This window comes from Leptodactylus fuscus, chromosome 1, assembly GCF_031893055.1.
Source record: "Leptodactylus fuscus isolate aLepFus1 chromosome 1, aLepFus1.hap2, whole genome shotgun sequence".
Taxonomy (NCBI): domain Eukaryota; kingdom Metazoa; phylum Chordata; class Amphibia; order Anura; family Leptodactylidae; genus Leptodactylus; species Leptodactylus fuscus.
The window spans coordinates 322,347,165-322,369,671 of record NC_134265.1 but is presented as its reverse complement, the minus strand read 5'-3'; the positions used below and the strand labels follow the sequence as shown (position 1 = coordinate 322,369,671).

The following is a 22,507-nucleotide window of genomic DNA, read 5'->3' as shown; positions in this document are numbered from 1 at the left end:
TGTGTAGAGGCACACCCCTTTGAAAAGGGAAATGGTAATGCCCACTCGTCAATTTGTTCCTAAATATCTATGGCAAATTTCAAAAGAATAATTCAATACAGTTCTAAGAAAAGATGTTCCGTTATCCTATTGGAATTATATGGGTTGTGCCAATAAAGACAGTTATCTCTTATCCTAGTGGTTAGATCCTACCGTAGTCTATAGAGCTTGGACCAAAAATTCCCCTGGATACTATTGTGAATAAAGTACAGTGAATGATACTCATTTACTTCTATGGAGCTGTCCAAGACTGCCATGAGAATGAATACAAATGGATACCAGATATAGGGGGCTCTATCTGTATTCTAGGGTTGATGTCCATTGCTCTTATCCTATGACGGGGTAGTGGCTGTGTCAACAGGCAGGATGGTTGGTTGGACCTCTATTCATGAGAAAGTACCCTATTCCCAGAGTTGAGACCCAAACGTACCAGTTATCTGTGGCGTATTTTGTGGATATCCGATAAATATCTACAATAAGATAATCCCAAGACTTATGTAATTTAACCATGTGAAGTCGCAGTCAGTATTATAAGCTTCTGATACAGATCAGATAAAGGGAAAATTTCATATATCCATAATATAACTTGTAACATGTTTCTTCCTAGCACAAAGTTCAACCATGATAAATGGAGAGAAGAGAAATGTTGTATTACTGGTTGAAAATGGAAGGTAATAATTTTACAAAATGATGTTACATTATTTTTGCAGAAGGTGTAGAAAACAAATGTGACAAGTGCGAAGAACCATTTTTCACTTTTTAATTAAACAAACACTATCCCTAGAATTTTTAAGATGTAATGTATAATATTCTCCAAATGAATTTCTATAATCTGATAGAATTTAAAGGTAAAAAATATGCAGATCTATTCTCCAGGATGTAATTAGGAGAACAGTGCCTCTGTATACTGCCCTCTAGAGGGCAGCCTCCTTAACATCATGCATGACTCAGTTAACCAGCTTACTAACATGATACGGATTTAATTGCCAAATTAGTATTTCTATTCCAAAATGAACAGATTCCCAGCTATGGACAGCGCTATTTCGGTCTTTTGGACCTCCTCGGCATGTAGGCACACACTCTCCCTAATGTGTATGATTATCCCCTGACTGTTATGTCAGTCCAGGTAGCTGCAACGGGGCTAAGGACCAGCAGTAGGAAATCTCGCCCTGCACTACTCCCACTAGCTATCCCGGTCCCTGCCTCACGGGTGTGGGTCGGCTGTTCTCAGGCTAAGCCTGACCCTGACAGCACCTCTCTCACTGATTCCGTAGGCCTAGAGGGAAGTGGGAGAAGGAATGCCCTATAAGACCTCTAGGGACTGGAGACTAAAGGGGGTCACCCCTAACGAACAAGTGAAGCTGCTACTGACAGGGACTGACAAGGGTGTGCGCTGACTAACAACACAAGCAGCACACAGGAAAAATGTGGGAAAGGATTCCCCCAAACCAATATGGGAAGGTACCTTACACTAGGAAACAAACACAGGGAAACTGAGTAGAAATCAAAGGATAAGGCAATTCACTCACACAGTCAATTACACACAGAGGAAGGATTGGTGAACACAGAAGGGAAAACTCACACACCAACTAGTTCACCCAAACCTCCCAAAAACCAACCACGGAACTTCCTCTATCCCAGATCACCACCTACTCCTCCTGCTAAGGCCTAGCTCTGTAAAAGCGACACTCAGCACAGAACCATGGGAGGCATGGGTTTAAATACAGAGTAGAGACCACTCCTCCCAGGTGCAAATGGGAGGACAGACTAATCAACCAGGAGATAAAGCTGCCTACCAGCAGTGCGTGCGAGCAAGTCAGAAGGTGTGCACCAATACCCACGACAGGACAACCCCGCAGCACCAGGATGCCACCCCAGACACCGCGCAGCCAAAAACTCCCCAGGTAAGAAAAACAGAAAGCAATGAACCTAAATACTCCTAACACTGACCCTGGTCTATAGTCTCTCACTCTGCCAAATCAGTATCCCTGCGCTATGCTGAGGAGGTTCAATAGACCAAAACAGTGCTGTCCATAGCTGGGAATCTGTTCCTTTTGGAATAGAAATACTAATGTGGCAATTAAATCATGTTAGCAGGCTGGTTAACTAAGTCATGCATGATGTTCCAAAGTTTCACTTCCAAATGTGGTTAATACAGAATGGGATTTTGTATTGGCTATAATTTAGTAATTCAGGCTGGACTTTGTTACATCGGGGCACCTTTGCAATATGAGTAATGCAGTGTTCACACTACCGCCACTTTCCACCTTTTTGTGTCCTAATTCCTGAAAAAACTAGATAGGGGACGGGTTGCCGGCGGTCAGTTTAAAAACCCATTCATTTGAATGAATTTTAAAGCAAACCACCAATGTCCATATGAAATCTCTCCATGGTGAAACCATTTTTTTTTTTTTTTTGCACAGACAGAAAGCCAGACATGCAGCACTTTGTGTCTATGCAAAAAAAAAAACGGTTTCACCACGAAGAGGCGGCATATGGACACCGGCGGTTTGCTTAAAACACCCATTCAAATGAAAACTGACCACCAGGAAGCCATCCCCTATCCAATTTTTCCAGGACTAGGACGGAAACCCAAAGGGCGGACGGGGCGCAAGTGTGAACAAAAAGTTGTATATTCTGTTATTTAAAACACAACTAACTTTTTCAGCTTGACAGCTCCTTTAAAAACTTTAAAAAGAATTGTTGTTGCTGCACTGAATATAGGGTTTCTTCTAGCACTGGCATACAAATTGACATCTACACATCATACTGTATTTTGTGAATAACTCCTTCAATACATACTTCTTTTATCATGTATGGTTTTATATGGCATGAATCTATTTTTCCTAACTAAATATTTTGGAATATGCAGGACATTATACATCCACGGACACACAATACTGGATTTCATGGTCTGGCATTGTGCAATTGAAAAAGCAGCAGGTACAGATGGCAATGCACTACAGGATCAGCAGCTCTGCAAAAACAACATTCCTATTATTGTGAACAGCTGTATGGCATTTGTTACGCAGTATGGTGGGTAATACAGACTTTATGCTCAGCAGATTGTTTCTAAATGATATTAGTTGTTTGTGAGGCTGCTAAAATCTGCATTTTTTTAATACATGTATATCAATTAAAATGAGAAAAGTCAGGATGCTGAAACTTGTTGTTTCCTGAGCCGTTATAATCAGCCTTCTGCTGTCAGATCTGTTGAGCCGCGCTTTGTTGGAATACTTCGCCACAATAACTGTAAAAACTAAATGTGCAGCTTGTCTAACAAGAGTTATTTGCAGACTTTTATCCCTAAATACACTGTAACATTATGAGCTGGGGGACCGCTTAGTAAAGAAATGTCATTGGAATAGCAGACAACGTTCCGTATTTACACATCAGGCTACATTCAGTAGTATGGACTAGGCGGGCTGCTATAGGGAACAGCACTAAATTCCCCCCCCTCGCATACTGTTAGGCTACACTCACATCTGAAACACTTAAGTAGGTTAATATACACTGTGTCCCAGCCATATTTTTTATGCCTCCAAAAGGTTTTAACTTGTAATTTTTTGAATTGTCCGATTTTTTTCCTTGGGCTTCAAAAATTATTTTTCTATTTTGTGTACACTTACATCTGCAGGTGTGAACATACTCTAACATTTCAGGTGCCACTAGAAGAGCATACCGCATACAGATTTGTACAGCCGGGGTATAACTAAAGGCTCTGGTTCAAAAACTCAGCTTGGAGTAACTTCTCATATATATGCAGGGGCATAACTACTGGGCTAGCAGCAGTAGCGACTACCATAGGGCTCAGGACTTAAGGGGGCCCGGCGACAGCCGCTACTGCTGCGTTTTTGTGGGTTTTTTTATAGGCCGTTACCTGCTGGAGTAACTGCTGGGCAGGTAATGGGCCCTATTTCTTACCGATTCTGGCTCCAGTTCATGGTTGCCCTCGCTTCTCATTCTGCGGAGGCCGTTGTGAGCAGGACCTGGGATCAGTAAGTGACGCTGCAAGCCCCACAAACACTATTATTATACTTGGGGGTCTTTTCAGACCTCCAAGTATAATGATCAGGGGGCAGGAGAGGTGAGGGAACATAAAAAAAAAACACTGTTACTTATCTCTCCTGGATCCAGGCAGGCTTCAGGTCTACTTGTGTCACATCCTTAGGCGTTGCAACACAAACCCCGGCTTAAGTGACTTCCCTTCCATCATTGAAGATGGCAGACATCAGCAGGGACTGCACCGGAGCCAGTGAGACTTAGGTAACAGTGTTTTTTATGTTTGCGTCCTCCTCTGGGTCTCCGATTATTATACTCTGGTGTCTGAAAAGATACCAGAGTATAATAATTGTCCACAATGGGGCATAATACTGTGTACAGGGGCCACTATGGGGCATAAAAGTGCATGCAGAAATGCAAGGGGGGGGGAGTCAGTCAGTCGGAGTCTTTGGCTGTGGTTGGCGTGGGCCCATGTCAAAAGTTTGCCACTGGGCCCCACCATTCCTAGTTACTAGAGATGAGTAAACACTGTTTGGATCAGCCGATCCGAACAGCACGCTCCCATAGAAATGAATGGAAGCACCTGTGACGCCGGCCGGCCGCCGGCAAAGTCAGCGTCACAGGTGCTTCCATTCATTTCTATGGGAGCATGCTGTTCGGATCGGCTGATCCGAACAGTGTTCGCTCATCTCTACTAGTTACGTCACTGTATATATTGCCTGGGTTCTGGTTTCATCCAGACATTTTAGCAGCATTTATACCTCCCTTCCTTCTCTTTCTGGGCCCAGATGCTATGAAGGCTTCTCACCATTCCCATCCACTATCCCAGTGCCCTCTCACAGTAATAGTCTCCACTATTGTGCCATAACCTTCCAAACAGATTTCCCAAACCGTCGCGGTTTGGGAAATCACAGCATGTCAATTATACCTGGTGATTTACCTACAGATATAATAGAAGCAGAAAGCCTGCAGAGGAAACCTTTGTATGAAAAGCTATATAGGAAAAATGGCGGTGTTTCTTCTGAAGCGCTTTTTTGCTTTATTGATGTCCTAGCAATAGGATATCAGTTTTAGATCAGCAGCAGTCTGACTATTGGGACCCCCATAGATCAGCTGTTTACGGAAGACAGCACAAGCACAGTATAGCGCCATTATTGTAGTGACTGCCCCATTCATCCTGTGAATATTTTGACAAAATGTGTATTTTTTTCCGTTTTCTTATTTCCATTTCTGTTTATTTCTGTGCACAAAATATTTTTTTCTACAATTTATTTCTTGACTCATTGTTTATCCCAAGCAAATATATGTTTTATAAGGTCTCTATGATAGGACTGAAGTATTTTGCTTAAACATCAAGCGACATCCTAGCTGAAGGAATAATTTAGGATGTCAAGCTGCTTTTTTATATTTTGGCAAGACGTGATTTAATATCATTTGTGCCGAGTGTAACTTACAAGGGAGCGTTTACATACTTCATACATCATTTTAACATACATTATTATAATTTGCTCAGACATGTTTATTTTCATGTCCCTTTCTATTAAGGTTTAGGGAGCAAATCTCTGTATCTGAAGGATGGGAACCCACTTAAAGTAAGAGAGTTGTTAGAAGACTTTAAAAAGGATGCACGGAGCATTAAACTAAAAGTCGGAAGACATCATCTGGAAGACGTGACTGATGTCCTGAAATGTTTCTTCTATGAAATAGATGATGCACTTCTGACAAAAGAACTTTATCCATATTGGATCTCTGCCCTAGGTAATGACACTGTGTTCCAGAAATAGCTGTTTCATTATTCATTTCAATGAATGCATCTACTAAGTAAAAGATGTTTATTTAAGTGAAAGATTTTTTGCTTAAACTCCCCTGAGACGGTAGACATAATGCTATTAGAGTAAGCTTCCTATGCTGTAAAATTAGAATGAAGCATCCTGCTGTCAGCGAATACAGTACCTTGAACCTACCACTTTACAGAAAGCTGATAATATAAGCAACATATGCTATCAGATACAAACTGTTACATTAGACGCCTCTATTTCCTCTTGGAATGTTTTTAAAGATGATTTCATCTGCGCTGTACGGAGCCTCGATCCATGAACATATGATAGATGCATCATGAGCTTTACTTCACTTTATAGCATGAAAGTAGAACATCTGACCCTAGAGGCTTGGAGATGTTGCGAGAATGTCTCGGGCAGCACCTTCTACAGACATCTTAGGCTGGCCTCCGGGCTTCCTTTTCCCAGGTCAGGTCTAAAAGAACATCTGTTTTGGTGCTCGATTCCTATAGTATCTCAGTATCTCTAAGTATCTGGTTCATGTTATATGCATTTTGATAGTAAGTCAAGTTATGCTTTTTCGCCACTTGTGGTGGCACCTTACAGAGACTTAGTACAATATAGAGTAAAGTTTAACAATAGAGTTAAAGGGGTTTTTCAATGTTTTGTAAAAAGGCTGGGAATGTTGTAACATACTGTAATAAACCAAATTATATATCTCCATTTCTCACCCTCCATCATATTTCCAATGTCCAATGAACATACACCCTTAAAGGGGACAACGTTGCATTACCTCCACCAACTCCAGGTCTTTGCATCCTTCAATAGGGGCTGCTCCACTGATTCCTGGGCAGGAATATTTCTCTAGTCCCCACCATTCCTGAGCAATTGGTGCTGTTAATTTCAGCATCCAATATGCTCATTAGACTCTACACTGTCAGATGGCTTTCAACTTGCGCCCGTGTCCGCCCACTGGTTCTCCATCCTACTTCCTGGGAAAACTGCATAGGGGACGGCTTCCCAGCGGTCAATTTTAAAAGCAAACCACTGGTGTCTGTATAAAGCCTCTAGACGGATAAAACGTTTTTTTTGGACAGATACAAAGTCCTGCATCTCCAACTTTGTGTCCATGCAAAAATACAATTTCCCTATAGAGAGGCCGCATACGGACACCAGCGGTTTGCTTTAAAAATCCATTCAAATGAATGGGTTTTAAAACTGATCACCTGGAAGCTGTCCCTTACCCATTTTCCCCAGGAAATAGGACGGAGACCCAGTGGGACGTAGGAGCAAGTGTGAACTCCTGCTCAGCTGGGTAGTTCGGGAATGAAGTAGACAGTCAGGGACCACCGACCTGACAGTAAAGAGTCTAACTGATATATTTGCTGCTGAAACTTACAGAAATGATTGCTCAGGAACAGTGGGGGCTAGAGAAATATTTGCAACTGCACCAAAATAAATGGAGCAACCCCTATATAAGAATTCAAGGAGCCGGAATTGGTGGAGGTGGTAAAAGGTTAATGCCCTCTTTAACTATGTTATGACTGTATTGCTAAAATTATATTTGCTCTAGTTAAAAAGGTGTGGTCAGCCACACCGAAGAACAAGGGTTTCGTAAATAAAAAAAAGTGGCCTAGGTGTAGGAGAGTTGGAGAAGGCATGGTATGGAGACAGCCATATAAAGTGTTTGCTGCTAGCCCAGTGCTGTAGTAGGTTAGGAGCAAACACTTTATATGGCTGCCTCTGCTCCCAAATACGTGGCAAACAGTAACATTTAGTCCACTTTGTTAAATTATGGGGTAACATTGACAGTCTACACATGTGTAGTGTGTTATCAATGTATGTGTGTTTTTCTTATTTTAATCTATGGTGAATAAAATTGGGATTTTATCTTTTATATCAATTTGCCATACTGGTATAGTTTGACAAAGAGTTTAATGAGCTGTTCATTTCTGCTCAATCAAAATATAGCTCCCAGTAAACCCTTTAAGCGACAGGTTGTCACCTATACATATATGCCAATCCAAATATAGAATGTGTGGTAATGTCAAGTTTAAACAATCAACACTTTCATCCTGGTATGTAAATGAGTGAAGTTCAACGTGTTTTGTAAATTGCAGCTCTAATGGTGTGAGATTTGCATTGGTTTGTGTTAGATTTTATGTGTCAGTAAATAAATGTATATACTGTAAAGCATATCACCGGAAGAAGTCATCGTTACTGTAAAGGGGTTATCCAGCTTCCAAAAATTATCTGCAAATACACCCACAGTAGTGCTAAATATTCACTGTTCTCTTGTGCAGCCTTTGCTCGGCTTTATTTTACTTGCTGCTCCTTGTATCACTGTTATTTACATGCAATGAATCTGTGGACAAACTACATTTCCCATGATTCATCTGCCTGCTCTTACTCTCCATGTACTCCTACATTCTCCACTCTCCCCTGTAATGAAATCAAGTGGGTAATAAACCACCCCCACATCTTAGGTCACATGATCAAGCTCACTACCCTTCTGGGGTGAATTTGGAGTGGGAGCAGGCAAATGCATCATGGGAATTGTAGTTTCTTTACAGATTCACTGCCTGGAAATAACAGTGATACAAGGAGCAGCAAGTAAAATAAAGCCAAGTAAGGCTGCACAGGGGAACAGTGAGTGTTTGGTACTGCTGTGGATGTACTTGCAGAAAAAATTTGGAAGCTGAATAACCCCTTTAACACTTGTGCAGATAACCTTTATATCCACTAATCTATGTATTTGTAGTGAGATATCACACCATTGGCTTGTTTCCATTATTTAAGGATGAGCGGAGAAGGGGAACAGGATGATGGGAGTTTTTCTGTTAGCAAAATCAATGTTTAATATCTTATGACAATTTCCATGAAGACGTTATATGAGCAATCTGAATATCCTATGGAGTCCTGGAGTCACAATATAAGTTTGATATACATTAATACCATATTCCCGCTCCCCTTCACTCTATCCATTCCTCCATCCCACTTACTTGCTGGAGATGTCAGCAGATGTCGGCGCTCTCATTTATATTTTCTCATGTCATATGCTACATTCGTGCCTGTTCCTTATTATGCCAGTTTGATATTGCTAAAATATGCACTTAATATAATTTTCTATTCGGTGTTATATATTTCATGTTTACAGTTAATCTTTCCCCCACAGACTACTAGAATATTTCTTTCTTCTGCCAATTGCATATCACACATCAATATAGAGTTTCACTCCAATCTTATTGACTTGTAATTTTGGCAGTAAGGATAACCATGCTCATTTAATGTGTATCAGCTGAACCCACCAATTTTATCAGGTTTGGTGTTTACGGGGTCATCTCGACTCTTCCCATAAAATAACTAACCCTAGGGGTTGGGGGTGAGCACATGTATGGCAGTCGCTATCTGCCTTACTCCATGACACTCCCTGTGCTTTGAGTCCCTTGGATGAGAAAAGCAAATTAGTAACATTATAGTAAAGCTCCCACTTGGCAATAAAGATAAAGACTGTATGGTGCATTGGATTATATGCAGTTTTGAGCCATAAATTAATGTTCATATTGTAACTCATTATGAGTAGTAATTAAATCAATTAATAAATAAATATGACATCTCTTGGCTAAACCAATGTTATTCGCAGTCTTCACTTTGTTGTATTGAGTGTCAAACACATCCAATCTGTGATACAATTAGCAGCTCTTCTCCCATCAGTTATCTTATCACCCAACCATTCCAATACCTGTTACCGCAGTCACTAAGAATGTAGGTGAATAAAATCTACTATTAATGAATACATTGCTGCTTAAATATTGACTAACATCCATAACCTTCACCCTCATTACTTCCCTGTTCTCTCCTTTAATAAGCCATTCACTGTTTAGGTAAAAAGGAGAAAAAAGAAATGATAGAATTTGAATGCAAAATACTTCTATTAACGTTATATATATTTACTGCATTGTCCAACTGTTAGGCCTGGTTCACATCTGCGTTCGGTATTCCGTTTGGGAAGTCCGCATGGGGACCCCCAGAACGGAATATCAAACACATTGACAAGTGATGTGCTTATGAAAGCACACAGGCCTCATAGATTATAATTAGAGATGAGCGAACACTAAAATGTTCGAGGTTCGAAATTCGATTCGAACAGCCGCTCAAGGTTCGTGTGTTCGAATGGGTTTCGAACCCCATTATAGTCTATGGGGAACAGATACTCGTTAAGGGGGAAACCCAAATCCGTGTCTGGAGGGTCACCAAGTCCACTATGACACCCCAGGAAATGATGCCAACACCTCTGGAATGACACTGGGACAGCAGGGGAAGCATGTCTGGGGACATCTAACACACCAAAGACCCTCTATTACCCCAACATCACAGCCTAACAACTACACACTTTACACACTCAATACCACATCTCTGACAGTAGGAAAACACCTTGAAACATGTGTATTTGGCACTTGCAGTGAGGAGAGCTTGTCACCAGCAGTGAATTTGGCCCTTGTAGTAAGTTGAGGTTGGCACCAACATTTGTTTTGAAAATCAGGGTGGATTGAGCCTCTAACCAGCAGAGTTTGGGCAAATTCATGGTGGAGGGAGCCTCTAAACACCCCAGTTTGGGCAAATTCATGGTGGAGGGAGCCTCTAAAAACCCCAGTTTGGACCAATTCATGGTGGAGGGAGCCTCTAACCAGCCCAGTGTGGGCAAATTCATGGTGGAGGGAGCCTCTAAAAAACCCAGTTTGGACCAATTCATGGTGGAGGAAGCCTCTAACCAGCCCAGTTTGGGCAAATTCATGGTGGAGGGAGCCTCTAAAAAACCCAGTTTGGACCAATTCATGGTGGAGGGAGCCTCTAACCAGCCCAGTTTGGGCAAATTCATGGTGGAGGGAGCCTCTAAAAAACCCAGTTTGGACCAATTCATGGTGGAGGGAGCCTCTAACCAGCCCAGTTTGGGCAAATTCATGGTGGAGGGAGCCTCTAAACAGCCCAGTTTGGGCAAATTCATGGTGGAGGGAGCCTCTAAACAGCCCAGTTTGGGCAAATTCATGGTGGAGGGAGCCTCTAACCAGCCCAGTTTGGACCAATTAATGGTGGAGGGAGCCTCTAACCAGCCCAGTTTGGGCAAATTCATGGTGGAGGGAGCCTCTAAACAGCCCAGTTTGGACCAATTCATGGTGGAGGGAGCCTCTAAAAAACCCAGTTTGGGCAAATTCATGGTGGAGGGAGCCTCTAACCAGCCCAGTTTGGGCAAATTCATGGTGGAGAAAGCCTCTAAACAGCCCAGTTTGGGCAAATTCATGGTGGAGGGAGCCTCTAACCAGCCCAGTTTGGACCAATTAATGGTGGAGGGAGCCGCTAAACAGCCCAGTTTGGACCAATTCATGGTGGAGGGAGCCTCTAACCAGCCCAGTTTGGGCAAATTCATGGTGGAGGGAGCCTCTAAACAGCCCAGTTTGGGCAAATTCATGGTGGAGGGAGCCTCTAAACAGCCCAGTTTGGACCAATTCATGGTGGAGGGAGCCTCTAACCAGCCCAGTTTGGACCAATTCATGGTGGAGGGAGCCTCTAACCAGCCCAGTTTGGGCAAATTCATGGTGGAGGGAGCCTCTAAACAGCCCAGTTTGGGCAAATTCATGGTGGAGGGAGCCTCTAACCAGCCCAGTTTGGACCAATTAATGGTGGAGGGAGCCGCTAAACAGCCCAGTTTGGACCAATTCATGGTGGAGGGAGCCTCTAACCAGCCCAGTTTGGGCAAATTCATGGTGGAGGGAGCCTCTAAACAGCCCAGTTTGGGCAAATTCATGGTGGAGGGAGCCTCTAAACAGCCCAGTTTGGACCAATTAATGGTGGAGGGAGCCGCTAAACAGCCCAGTTTGGACCAATTCATGGTGGAGGGAGCCTCTAAAAAACCCAGTTTGGACCAATTCATGGTGGAGGGAGCCTCTAAAAAACCCAGTTTGGACCAATTCATGGTGGAGGGAGCCTCTAACCAGCCCAGTTTGGACCAATTAATGGTGGAGGGAGCCTCTAAACAGCCAGGTTTGGACCAATTCATGGTGGAGGGAGCCTCTAAAAACCCCAGTTTGGACCAATTCATGGTGGAGGGAGCCTCTAACCAGCCCAGTTTGGGCAAATTCATGGTGGAGGGAGCCTCTAAACAGCCCAGTTTGGGCAAATTCATGGTGGAGGGAGCCTCTAACCAGCCCAGTTTGGACCAATTAATGGTGGAGGGAGCCGCTAAACAGCCCAGTTTGGACCAATTCATGGTGGAGGGAGCCTCTAAAAACCCCAGTTTGGACCAATTCATGGTGGAGGGAGCCTCTAAACAGCCCAGTTTGGGCAAATTCATGGTGGAGGGAGCCTCTAAACAGCAGAGTTGTGGGAAAGCAGGGTGGAGGGATCCTCTAACCAGCAGAGTTGGTGGAAATCAGGGTGGAGGGAGGCCCTAACCAGCAGAGTTGGGGGAAATCAGGGTGGAGGGAGCCTAGTATTAGCAGAATTGTGCAACGCTTATGGTGGATGAGTATGAGGATGCGGAGGAATTGGAGAGGTTGAGTACAGACATGGAGTTTCATGTTGGGGTGCTTTACACAGGTGGGCACACAAATGACGGCTCTACCCAGTGGTGGTTCATTTTTATCAAAGTGAGCCGGTCGGCACTCTCAGCTGACAGACGGGTGCGCTTGTCAGTGATGATGCCACCGGCTGCACTGAACACCCTCTCAGATAGGACGCTGGCGGCAGGACAGGACAGCACCTCCAAGGCATATAGGGCAAGTTCAAGCCACAGGTCCAACTTCGACACCCAATACGTGTAGGGCGCAGAGGGGTCGGAGAGGACAGGGCTGTGGTCGGAAAGGTATTCCCGCAACATGCGCCTATACTTCTCACGCCTGGTGACACTAGGACCCTCCGTGGCGGCACTTTGGCGAGGGGGTGCCATCAAGGTGTCCCAGACCTTAGACAGTGTGCCCCTCGTTTGTGTGGACCGGTGAGAACTTGGTTGCCTACTGGAGGAACTGCCCTCCCTGCCGCCAACGTCACATGCTGGAAACATCTCCATCATATTCTGCACCAATTGCCTGTGGCAAGCATTGATGCGATTGGCCCTCCCCTCTACCGGAATAAAAGACGAGATGTTGTTTTTATACCGGGGGTCAAGGATAGCAAAGATTCAGTACTGGTTGTCCTCCATGATTTTGACAATATGCTTGTCGGTTGTAAAGCACCCCAACATGAACTCAGCCATGTCTGCCACAGTGTTAGTTGGCATGACTCCTCTGGCCCCACCGGAAAGTTCAATCTCCATTTCCTCCTCATCCTCCATGTCTACCCATCCGCGCTGCAACAATGGGACGATTCGAAGTTGCCCGGAAGCCTCCTGTATCACCATCACATCATCGGACAACTCTTCTTCCTCCTCCTCCTCCTCCTCCTCCTCCTCCTCCATTAAACGCAGTGAAGCGGACAGATGTGTGGACCTACTCTCCAGCTGTGACGGATCGGATGCTATCCCTAACTCCTCTGTGTGATCTGAGTTATCCCTGATGTCAATCAGGGATTCTCTCAGAACACACAAGAGCGGGATTGTAAGGCTCACCATCGCATCCTCAGAGCTCACCCTCCTTGTGGACTCCTCAAAGACCCGTAGGATGTCACAAAGGTCTCTCATCCATGGCCACTCATGGATGTGAAACTGAGGCAGCTGACTTTGTGGCACCCTAGGGTTTTGTAGCTGGTATTCCATCAAAGGTCTCTGCTGCTCAACCACTCTATTCAACATCTGAAACGTTGAGTTCCAGCGTGTGGGGACGTCGCACAAAAGCCGGTGTTGTGGCACATGCAGGCGTTGCTGGAGAGATTTTAAGCTAGCAGCGGCTACTGTCGACTTGCGAAAGTGGGCGCACATGCGCCGCACTTTCACCAGTAGCTCTGGAACATTGGGGTAGCTCTTTAGGAAACGTTGCACCACTAGGTTGAAGACGTGGGCCAGGCATGGAACATGTTGGAGTCCGGCAAGCTCCAGAGCTGCTACCAGGTTCCGGCCGTTATCACAAACGACCATGCCTGGGCCCAGGTGCAGCGGCTCAAACCATATTGCCGTCTCATCGAGGAGGGCATCCCTCACCTCGGAGGCAGTGTGCTGTCTGTCCCCCAAGCTGATCAGCTTCAGCACAGCCTGCTGACGTCTACCAACGCTAGTGCTGCAACGTTTCCAACTCGTAGCTGGGGTCAATCTAACAGCGGAGGAGGAGGCGGTGGCGGAGGAGGAGGCGGTGGCGGAGGAGGAGGCGGTAGAGGAGGAGGAGGAGGGGGGTGTTCTTCTCGTGTCCCTGCCAGGAATGTTAGGCGGGGAGACGAGGTACACCGGGCCAGTTTGGGAAGCAGTCCCAGCCTCAACTACATTCACCCAGTGTGCCGTCAGTGAAATGTAGCGTCCCTGTCCGCATGCACTTGTCCACGCGTCTGTGGTCAAGTGGACCTTTGTGCAAAGCGCGGAACTAAGGGCCCGCCTGATGTTGAGTGACACGTGCTGGTGCAAGGCGGGGACGGCACACCGGGAGAAGTAGTGACGGCTAGGGACGGCATAGCGAGGTGCCGCAGTTGCCATCAGGTCCAGGAAGGCGGGAGTTTCAACAAGCCGGAACGCCAACATCTCCTGGGCCAGCAGTTTAGCGATGTTGGCGTTCAAGGCTTGCGCGTGTGGGTGGTTAGCAGTGTATTTCTGCCGCCGCTCCAATGTCTGAGAGATGGTGGGTTGTTGTAAAGAAACGCCTGATGGTGCCTTTGATGGTGCAGGAGAAGGAGATAAGACAGGACCAGGGGAGGATGAGGTAGAAGTCAACAAAGTGGCGGAGGCAGATGAAGTGGTGTCCTGGCTCGTCCTCTGGAGTGCATCGCCAGCACAGTCAGCAGTGGCAGTGGCAGAGGCAGAGGCAGTGGCAGAGGCAGTGGCAGTGGCGTGAACGGCAGGCGGCCTTTGTCCTGCCGTTGCTGCCTGCCACTGATTCCAGTGCTTGGATTCCAAATGACGGCGCATTGAAGTGGTGGACAGGTTGCTCTTCTCAGAGCCCCTAATCAATTTCGAGAGGCAAATTGTGCAGACAACACTATATCTGTCCTCGGCGCATTCCTTGAAAAAACTCCACACCTTCGAGAAACGTGCCCTCGAGGTGGGAGTTTTTCGGGGCTGGGTACGAACTGGAACATCTTGGGAGATTCCGGGTGTGGCCTGGCTTCGCCTAAGCTGCTGACCTCTGCCTCTGCCTCTAGCTACCCTTTTTGGTGCTGCACCTGCCTCAACATCCACACTACTTTCCCCGCTTGACATCCCCCCTGTCCAGGTCGGGTCAGTGTCCTCATCATCCACCACTTCCTCTTCCAACTCCTGTCTCATCTCCTCCTCCCGCACAATGCGCCGGTCAACTGGATGCCCTGACGGCAACTGCGTCACATCATCGTCGATGAGGGTGGGTTGCTGGTCATCCACCACCAAATCGAACGGAGATGGAGGAGACTCTAGTGTTTGAGCATCTGAACACAGATGCTCCTCTGTTAGGTTCGTGGAATCGTGACGTGGAGAGGCAGGTTGAGGGACAATGAAAGGAGCGGAGAACAGCTCTGGGGAGCAGGGACAGTTTGGGTTATTGTTCTGTAAAGCTTCGGAATTTTGGGAGGAAGGAAGACAAGACTGTTGGGTAATAGGAGGAGAGGAGGCAGAGTCTGACTGGCTGCTGGACAATGTGCTGTAAGCGTTCTCTGACAGCCATTGCAAGACCTGTTCCTGGTTCTCGGGCCTACTAAGGTTTGTACCCTGCAGTTTAGTTAATGTGGCAAGCAACCCTGGCACTGTGGAGTGGCGCAATGCTTGCTGCCCCACAGGAGTAGGCACGGGACGCCCTGTGGCTTCACTGCTACCTTGCTCCCCAGAACCATTCCCCCGACCTCGCCCACGGCCTCGTCCACGTCCCTTTCCGGGAGCCTTGCGCATTTTGAATTCCTAGTTAGAAATTGGCACTGTATACCAGTAGTAAAAATTGTGGGTGCACGTAACCCCAATATATTCTTTGAATTACCAGTCAGAAACTGGCACTATATGGCAGTAGCAAGAAATGAGGGTATTTGTATTCCCAATATATTCTTTGAATTCCCAGTCAGACAATGGCACTGTATACCAGTAGTAAAAATTGTGGGTGCACGTAACCCCAATATATTCTTTGAATTCCCAGTCAGACACTGGCACTATATGGCAGTAGCAAGAAATGAGGGTATTTGTATTCCCAATATATTCTTTGAATTCCCAGTCAGACAATGGCACTGTATACCAGTAGTAAAAATTGTGGGTGCACGTAACCACAATATATTCTTTGAATTACCAGTCAGAAACTGGCACTATATGGCAGTAGCAAGAAATGAGGGTATTTATAACCCCAATATATTCTTTGAATTCCCAGTCAGACAATGGCACTGTATACCAGTAGTAAAAATTGTGGGTGCACGTAACCCCAATATATTCTTTGAATTACCAGTCAGAAACTGGCACTATATGGCAGTAGCAAGAAATGAGGGTATTTGTATTCCCAATATATTCTTTGAATTCCCAGTCAGACAATGGCACTGTATACCAGTAGTAAAAATTGTGGGTGCACGTAACCACAATATATTCTTTGAATTACCAGTCAGAAACTGGCACTATATGGCAGTAGCAAGAAATGAGGGTATTTATAACCCCAATATATTCTTTGAATTCCCAGTCAGACAATGGCACTGTATACCAGTAGTAAAAATTGTGGGTGCACGTAACCACAATATATTCTTTGAATTACCAGTCAGAAACTGGCACTATATGGCAGTAGCAAGAAATGAGGGTATTTATAACCCCAATATATTCTTTGAATTCCCAGTCAGACAATGGCACTGTATACCAGTAGTAAAAATTGTGGGTGCACGTAACCCCAATATATTCTTTGAATTCCCAGTCAGACACTGGCACTATATGGCAGTAGCAAGAAATGAGGGTATTTGTATTCCCAATATATTCTTTGAATTCCCAGTCAGACAATGGCACTGTATACCAGTAGTAAAAATTGTGGGTGCACGTAACCCCAATATATTCTTTGAATTACCAGTCAGAAACTGGCACTATATGGCAGTAGCAAGAAATGAGGGTATTTGTATTCCCAACATATTCTTTGAATTCCCAGTCAGACAATGGCACTGTATACCAGTAGTAAAAATTGTGGGTGCACTTAACCACAATATATTCTTTGAATTACCAGTCAGAAACTGGCACTATATGGCAGTAGCAAGAAATGAGGGTATTTATAACCCCAATATATTCTTTGAATTCCCAGTCAGACAATGGCACTGTATACCAGTAGTAAAAATTGTGGGTGCACGTAACCCCAATATATTCTTTGAATTACCAGTCAGAAACTGGCACTATATGGCAGTAGCAAGAAATGAGGGTATTTGTATTCCCAATATATTCTTTGAATTCCCAGTCAGACAATGGCACTGTATACCGGTAGTAAAAATTGTGGGTGCACGTAACCCCAATATATTCTTTGAATTACCAGTCAGAAACTGGCACTATATGGCAGTAGCAAGAAATGAGGGTATTTATAACCCCAATATATTCTTTGAATTCCCAGTCAGACAATGGCACTGTATACCAGTAGTAAAAATTGTGGGTGTATATAGCCCCAATTCTATTGCTAGGGGACTTGCAGGGTATTTCTGGGGTGAAGGTGGGGGGGCACACCGTTGGAACGGGTATCGGGGTATATATCGGGTATACGGGAATACACTGACAGTGTATTCCATTCAGGATCCTGGGAAAGCTGGGTTGCGGCGATTGAGCCCGTCAGTGCCACGTTACACTGACAAGCTTCTCCCTGGAATTTAGCTCTTACAAGAGCTGTTGGTTGTCTTCTCCTTCCTATCCTAGCCTGTCCCTGCCTACCCAGAATCTAAGCCCTAGCTAGCTGGACGGAAACCTCCGTCCTCGGTGAATTGCAAGCTCAGAATGACGCGAACCTGGGCGGCGCTGTTCTTTTAAATTAGAGATCACATGTTTTCGGCAGCCAATGGGTTTTGCCTACTTTTCTCAACGTCACCGGTGTCGTAGTTCCTGTCCCACCTACCCTGCGCTGTTATTGGAGCAAAAAAGGCGCCAGGGAAGGTGGGAGGGGAATCGAGTAATGGCGCACTTTACCACGCGGTGTTCGATTCGATTCGAACATGCCGAACAGCCTAATATCCGATCGAACATGAGTTCGATAGAACACTGTTCGCTCATCTCTAATTATAATAAGGTCTGTGTGTTTTCCACTTGGTGTCCGCACGAGTAGATCATGAAGTACTTTCCTCTCCGCACCATCTTGGCAGTTGATATCAAGTCTGTTATGTCAGTCCAGGTAGCTGCAACGGGGCTAAGGAATAGCAGTAGGGAATCTCGCCCTGCACTACTCCCACTAGCTATCCCGGTCCCTGCCTCACGGGTGTGGGTAGGCTGTACTCAGGCTAAGCCTGACCCCGACAGCTCCTCTCTCACTGATACCGTAGGCCTAGAGGGAAGTGGGAGAAGGAACGCCCTATAAGATCTCTAGGGACTGGAGACTAAAGGGGGTCACCCCTAACGAACAAGTGAAGCTGCTACTGACAGGGACTGACAAGGGTGTGCGCTGACTAACAACACAAGCAGCACACAGGAAAAATGTGGGAAAGGATTCCCCCAAACCAATATGGGAAGGAACCTTACACTAGGAAACAAACACAGGGAAACTGAGTAGAAATCAAAGGATAAGGCAATTCACTCACACAGTCAATTATACACAGAGGGAGGATTGGTGAACACAGAAGGAAAAACACACAAACCAACTCGTTCACCCAAACCTCCCAAAAACCAACCACGGAACTTCCTCTATCCAAGATAACCACCTACTCCTCCTGCTAAGGCCTAGCTCTGTAAAAGCGACACTCAGCACAGAACCATGGGAGGCATGGGTTTAAATACAGAGTAGAGACCACTCCTCCCAGGTGCAAATGGGAGGACAGACTAATCAACCAGGAGATAAAGCTGCCTACCAGCAGTGCGCGCATGCAAGTCAGAAGTTGTGCACCAATACTCACGACAGGACAACCCCGCAGCGCCAGGATGCCACCCCAGACACTGCGCAGCCAAAAACTCCCCAGGTAAGAAAAATAGAAAGTAATGAACCTAAATACTCCTAACAAAGTCAGGTTACATTTTGAGAAAGACCAGTTTCTTTATCTCACATATCTTCCATCCTAACCAGGGAGATACTACAGCTGCTATACTTGAAGATACTAGGACATTCTTGGACATTCTTCTTTATTACGATAAAATCTACATAGTCAACAGTGCAAGTACAGGGGTAGACTAGGCTTGACAACGAAAATTGGGAGGAATTTATTAAGACTGTGTTAGGGAATTGCTAGAACAGAAATTCCCCAGTAGCTGTTGAACCCTGGGACGGGACACAAGAGACAGTAAGCCCTAAGCTGAAGCTCCCAACTGTCCCTTCCTATTGCCAGGCCCTACCGTATGTAATAGGCGGCAACCACGAAGACAGTCCCTTCCTGTATACGTGAAACACAAAATGCAGACAAGACGGACAACAACAAAGGGAGCTCAGCTAGCCAGGGAAACAGTCGAACAGTGCTAAATCGAAGTCCAAAAGAATAGTCAGAAGGGAAAGCCAAAGGTCAAGGATAAGAATGCAAGCAAACAATAGTGACAGTAAGGAGCAAGTATGCACAAGGCAATAGCAAGCACTGGTGTGAATAAGAGCCAAGATACAGTCCTATGAAAAAGTTTGGGCACCCCTATTAATCTTAATCATTTTTAGTTATAAATATTTTGGTGTTTGCAACAGCAATTTCAGTTTGATATATCTAATAACTGATGGACACAGTAATATTTCAGGATTGAAATGAGGTTTATTGTACTAACAGAAAATGCGCAATATGCATTATACCAAAATTTGACCGGTGCAAAAATATGGGCACCTCAACAGAAAAGTGACATTAATATTTAGTAGATCCTCCTTTTGCAAAGATAACAGCCTCTAGTCGCTTCCTGTAGCTTTTAATCAGTTCCTGGATCCTGGATGAAGGGATTTTGGACCATTTCTTTCTACAAAACAATTCAAGTTCAGTTAAGTTTGATGGTCGCCGAACATGGACAGCCCGCTCTCAAATGATCTGAAAACAAAGATTGTTCAACATAGTTGTTCAGGGGAAGGATACAAAACGTTGTCTCAGACATTTACCCTGTCAGTTTCCACTGTGAGGAACATAGTAAGGAAATGGAAGACCACAGGGACAGTTCTTGTTAAGCCCAGAAGTGGCAAGCCAAGAAAAATATCAGAAAGGCAGAGAAGAAGAATAGTGAGAACAGTCAAGGACAATCCACAGACCACCTCCAAAGAGCTGCAGCATCATCTTGCTGCAGATGGTGTCACTGTGCATCGGTCAACTATACAGCGCACTTTGCACAAATAGAAGCTGTATGGGAGAGTGATGAGAAAGAAGCCGTTTCTGCACGTACGCCACAAATAGAGTTGCCTGAGGTATGAAAAAGCACATTTGGACAAGGCAGCTTCATTTTGGAAACAAAAATTGAGTTGTTTGGTTATAAAAAAAGGCGTTATGCATGGCGTCCAAAAAGAAACAGCATTCCAAGAAAAACACATGCTATCCACTGTAAAATTTGGTGGAGGTTCCATCATGCTTTGGGGCTGTGTGGCCAATGCCGGCATCGGGAATCTTGTTAAAGTTGAGAGTCGCATGGATTCCACTCAGTATCAGCAGATTCTTGAGAATAATGTTGAAGAATCAGTGACGAAGTTGAAGTTACGCCGGGGATGGATATTTCAGCAAGACAATGATCCAAAACACCGCTCCAAATCCTCAGGCATTCATGCAGAGGAACAATTACAATGTTCTGGAATGGCCATCCCAGTCCCCAGACCTGAATATCATTGAACATCTGTGGGGTGATTTGAAGCGGGCTGTCCATGCTCGGCGACCATCTAACTTAACTGAACTTGAATTGTTTGTCCAAAATACCTTTATCCAGGATCCAGGAACTGATTAAAAGCTACAGGAAGCGACTAGAGGCTGTTATCTTTGCAAAAGGAGGATCTACTAAATATTAATGTCACTTTTCTGTTGAGGTGCCCATACTTTTGCACCGGTCAAATTTTGGTTTAATGCATATTGCACATTTTCTGTTAGTACAATAAACCTCATTTCAATCCTGAAATATTACTGTGTCCATCAGTTATTAGATATATCAAACTGAAATGGCTGTTGCAAATACCAAAATATTTAGAACTAAAAATGATTAAGATTAATAGGGGTGCCCAAACTTTTTCATAGGACTGTAAAATAGGGGAGGAAGAACCAGCCCCTGGAGTTGACAGGAAGGCAGGCTGTCAATCACAGGCAAGACAAAATTAACCACTTAATGGACAGAGGCAACAAGGGCAGAAGACGGGTGTGGTGCAAATACAATCACAGAACTAGAGCCAAGTTCACACAGTGCGACCAAAAACTTTAAGGATGTGGCTATTTATAGGTACCATACCTATAAACAACTGGCTATTTATAGGTACCGTACCTATGAACTATTGGCTATTTTTAGGTCGTACCTATGAACTACTGGCTATTTTTAGGTGCCGTCCGTACCTTTAAACTACTGGTTATCTATAGGTAGTACCGTGCCTATAAACTTAAATGAACTGTCTTTATTAAGACATTTATGTTACAATGAATATGGCTAGTCTTCCTCGCATTGCGGACATCCACTCTATAACAATCTTCATGTAGTGTGGAACAACAAGAAAACCAAGTTGTCAATTTTTTCCGGGGGGGGGGGGCCACACGGTGGCTCAGTGGTTAGCACTGCAGTCCTGCAGCACTAGAGTCCTGGTGTTCAAATCCCGCCAAGGGCAAAAAAGCCATCTGCAAGGAATTTGTATGTTCTCCCAATGTTTGCATGGACCTCTATCCCATATTCCAAACAAGACATGCTGATAGGGGGAAAAAAAAGTACATTGTGACACTGTGAGCTCTATGTGGGGCTCACAATCTACATTTAAAAAAAGAAAAAAAAAAAAAAAAAGAATTACTTAGAAGATCCAGTCTGATCTCACATCTACAGTACATTTGACATGGACTGGCCTAGACTTGTCATATAACTCATGCCAGTTTTTCTATAAAAAGTGCAGAGAGGCTGAAATGGCTGGGCCAAAATGTGTTGAGATGTATTTTTGGCTCCCATCACAGATATACTTAATGTACTTGTAAAGAATTCTCTTGTTACATGTCATTTCAACTTTTTTTTTTTTTTTTTTAAATAAACCAGCAGTCCCTAAGAATCTGTTAATATTTACTGTTCCAAAATACACATGACAGGTTCCCTTTACAGACCATGGACACATTTAAAGAACTTGTTTTTATATTATTGCATGTATTTTCAGCTACAAATAGCATTTGCAATTCTTTTTTTTTTATAATTCTGAATGCTCATTCTAAGTCCTGGATGCATTCCAAATACATAGCAAGCTGTAGAATGTTCCTTAAAAATTTGCAAAACTAAGAGCTTGATATCTGGAAGTTCCTGTCCTCTCTAGTGATCTTCTAATTGACAACAAATC

The 22,507-nt window shown here is 44.5% G+C and overlaps 1 protein-coding gene across 1 annotated transcript in view; it reads left to right on the top strand.

Moving 5' to 3' along the window:
- ARAP2 (ArfGAP with RhoGAP domain, ankyrin repeat and PH domain 2) overlaps window positions 1-22,507 on the top strand; it is a 198,232-nt gene that overhangs the window by 125,072 nt on the left and 50,653 nt on the right. The window contains exons 19-21 of the mRNA XM_075260332.1: window positions 647-710; window positions 2,912-3,075; window positions 5,587-5,799. Of these exons, the coding sequence (XP_075116433.1) occupies window positions 647-710; window positions 2,912-3,075; window positions 5,587-5,799 (441 nt within the window). The remainder of the gene's footprint in view (window positions 1-646; window positions 711-2,911; window positions 3,076-5,586; window positions 5,800-22,507) is intronic.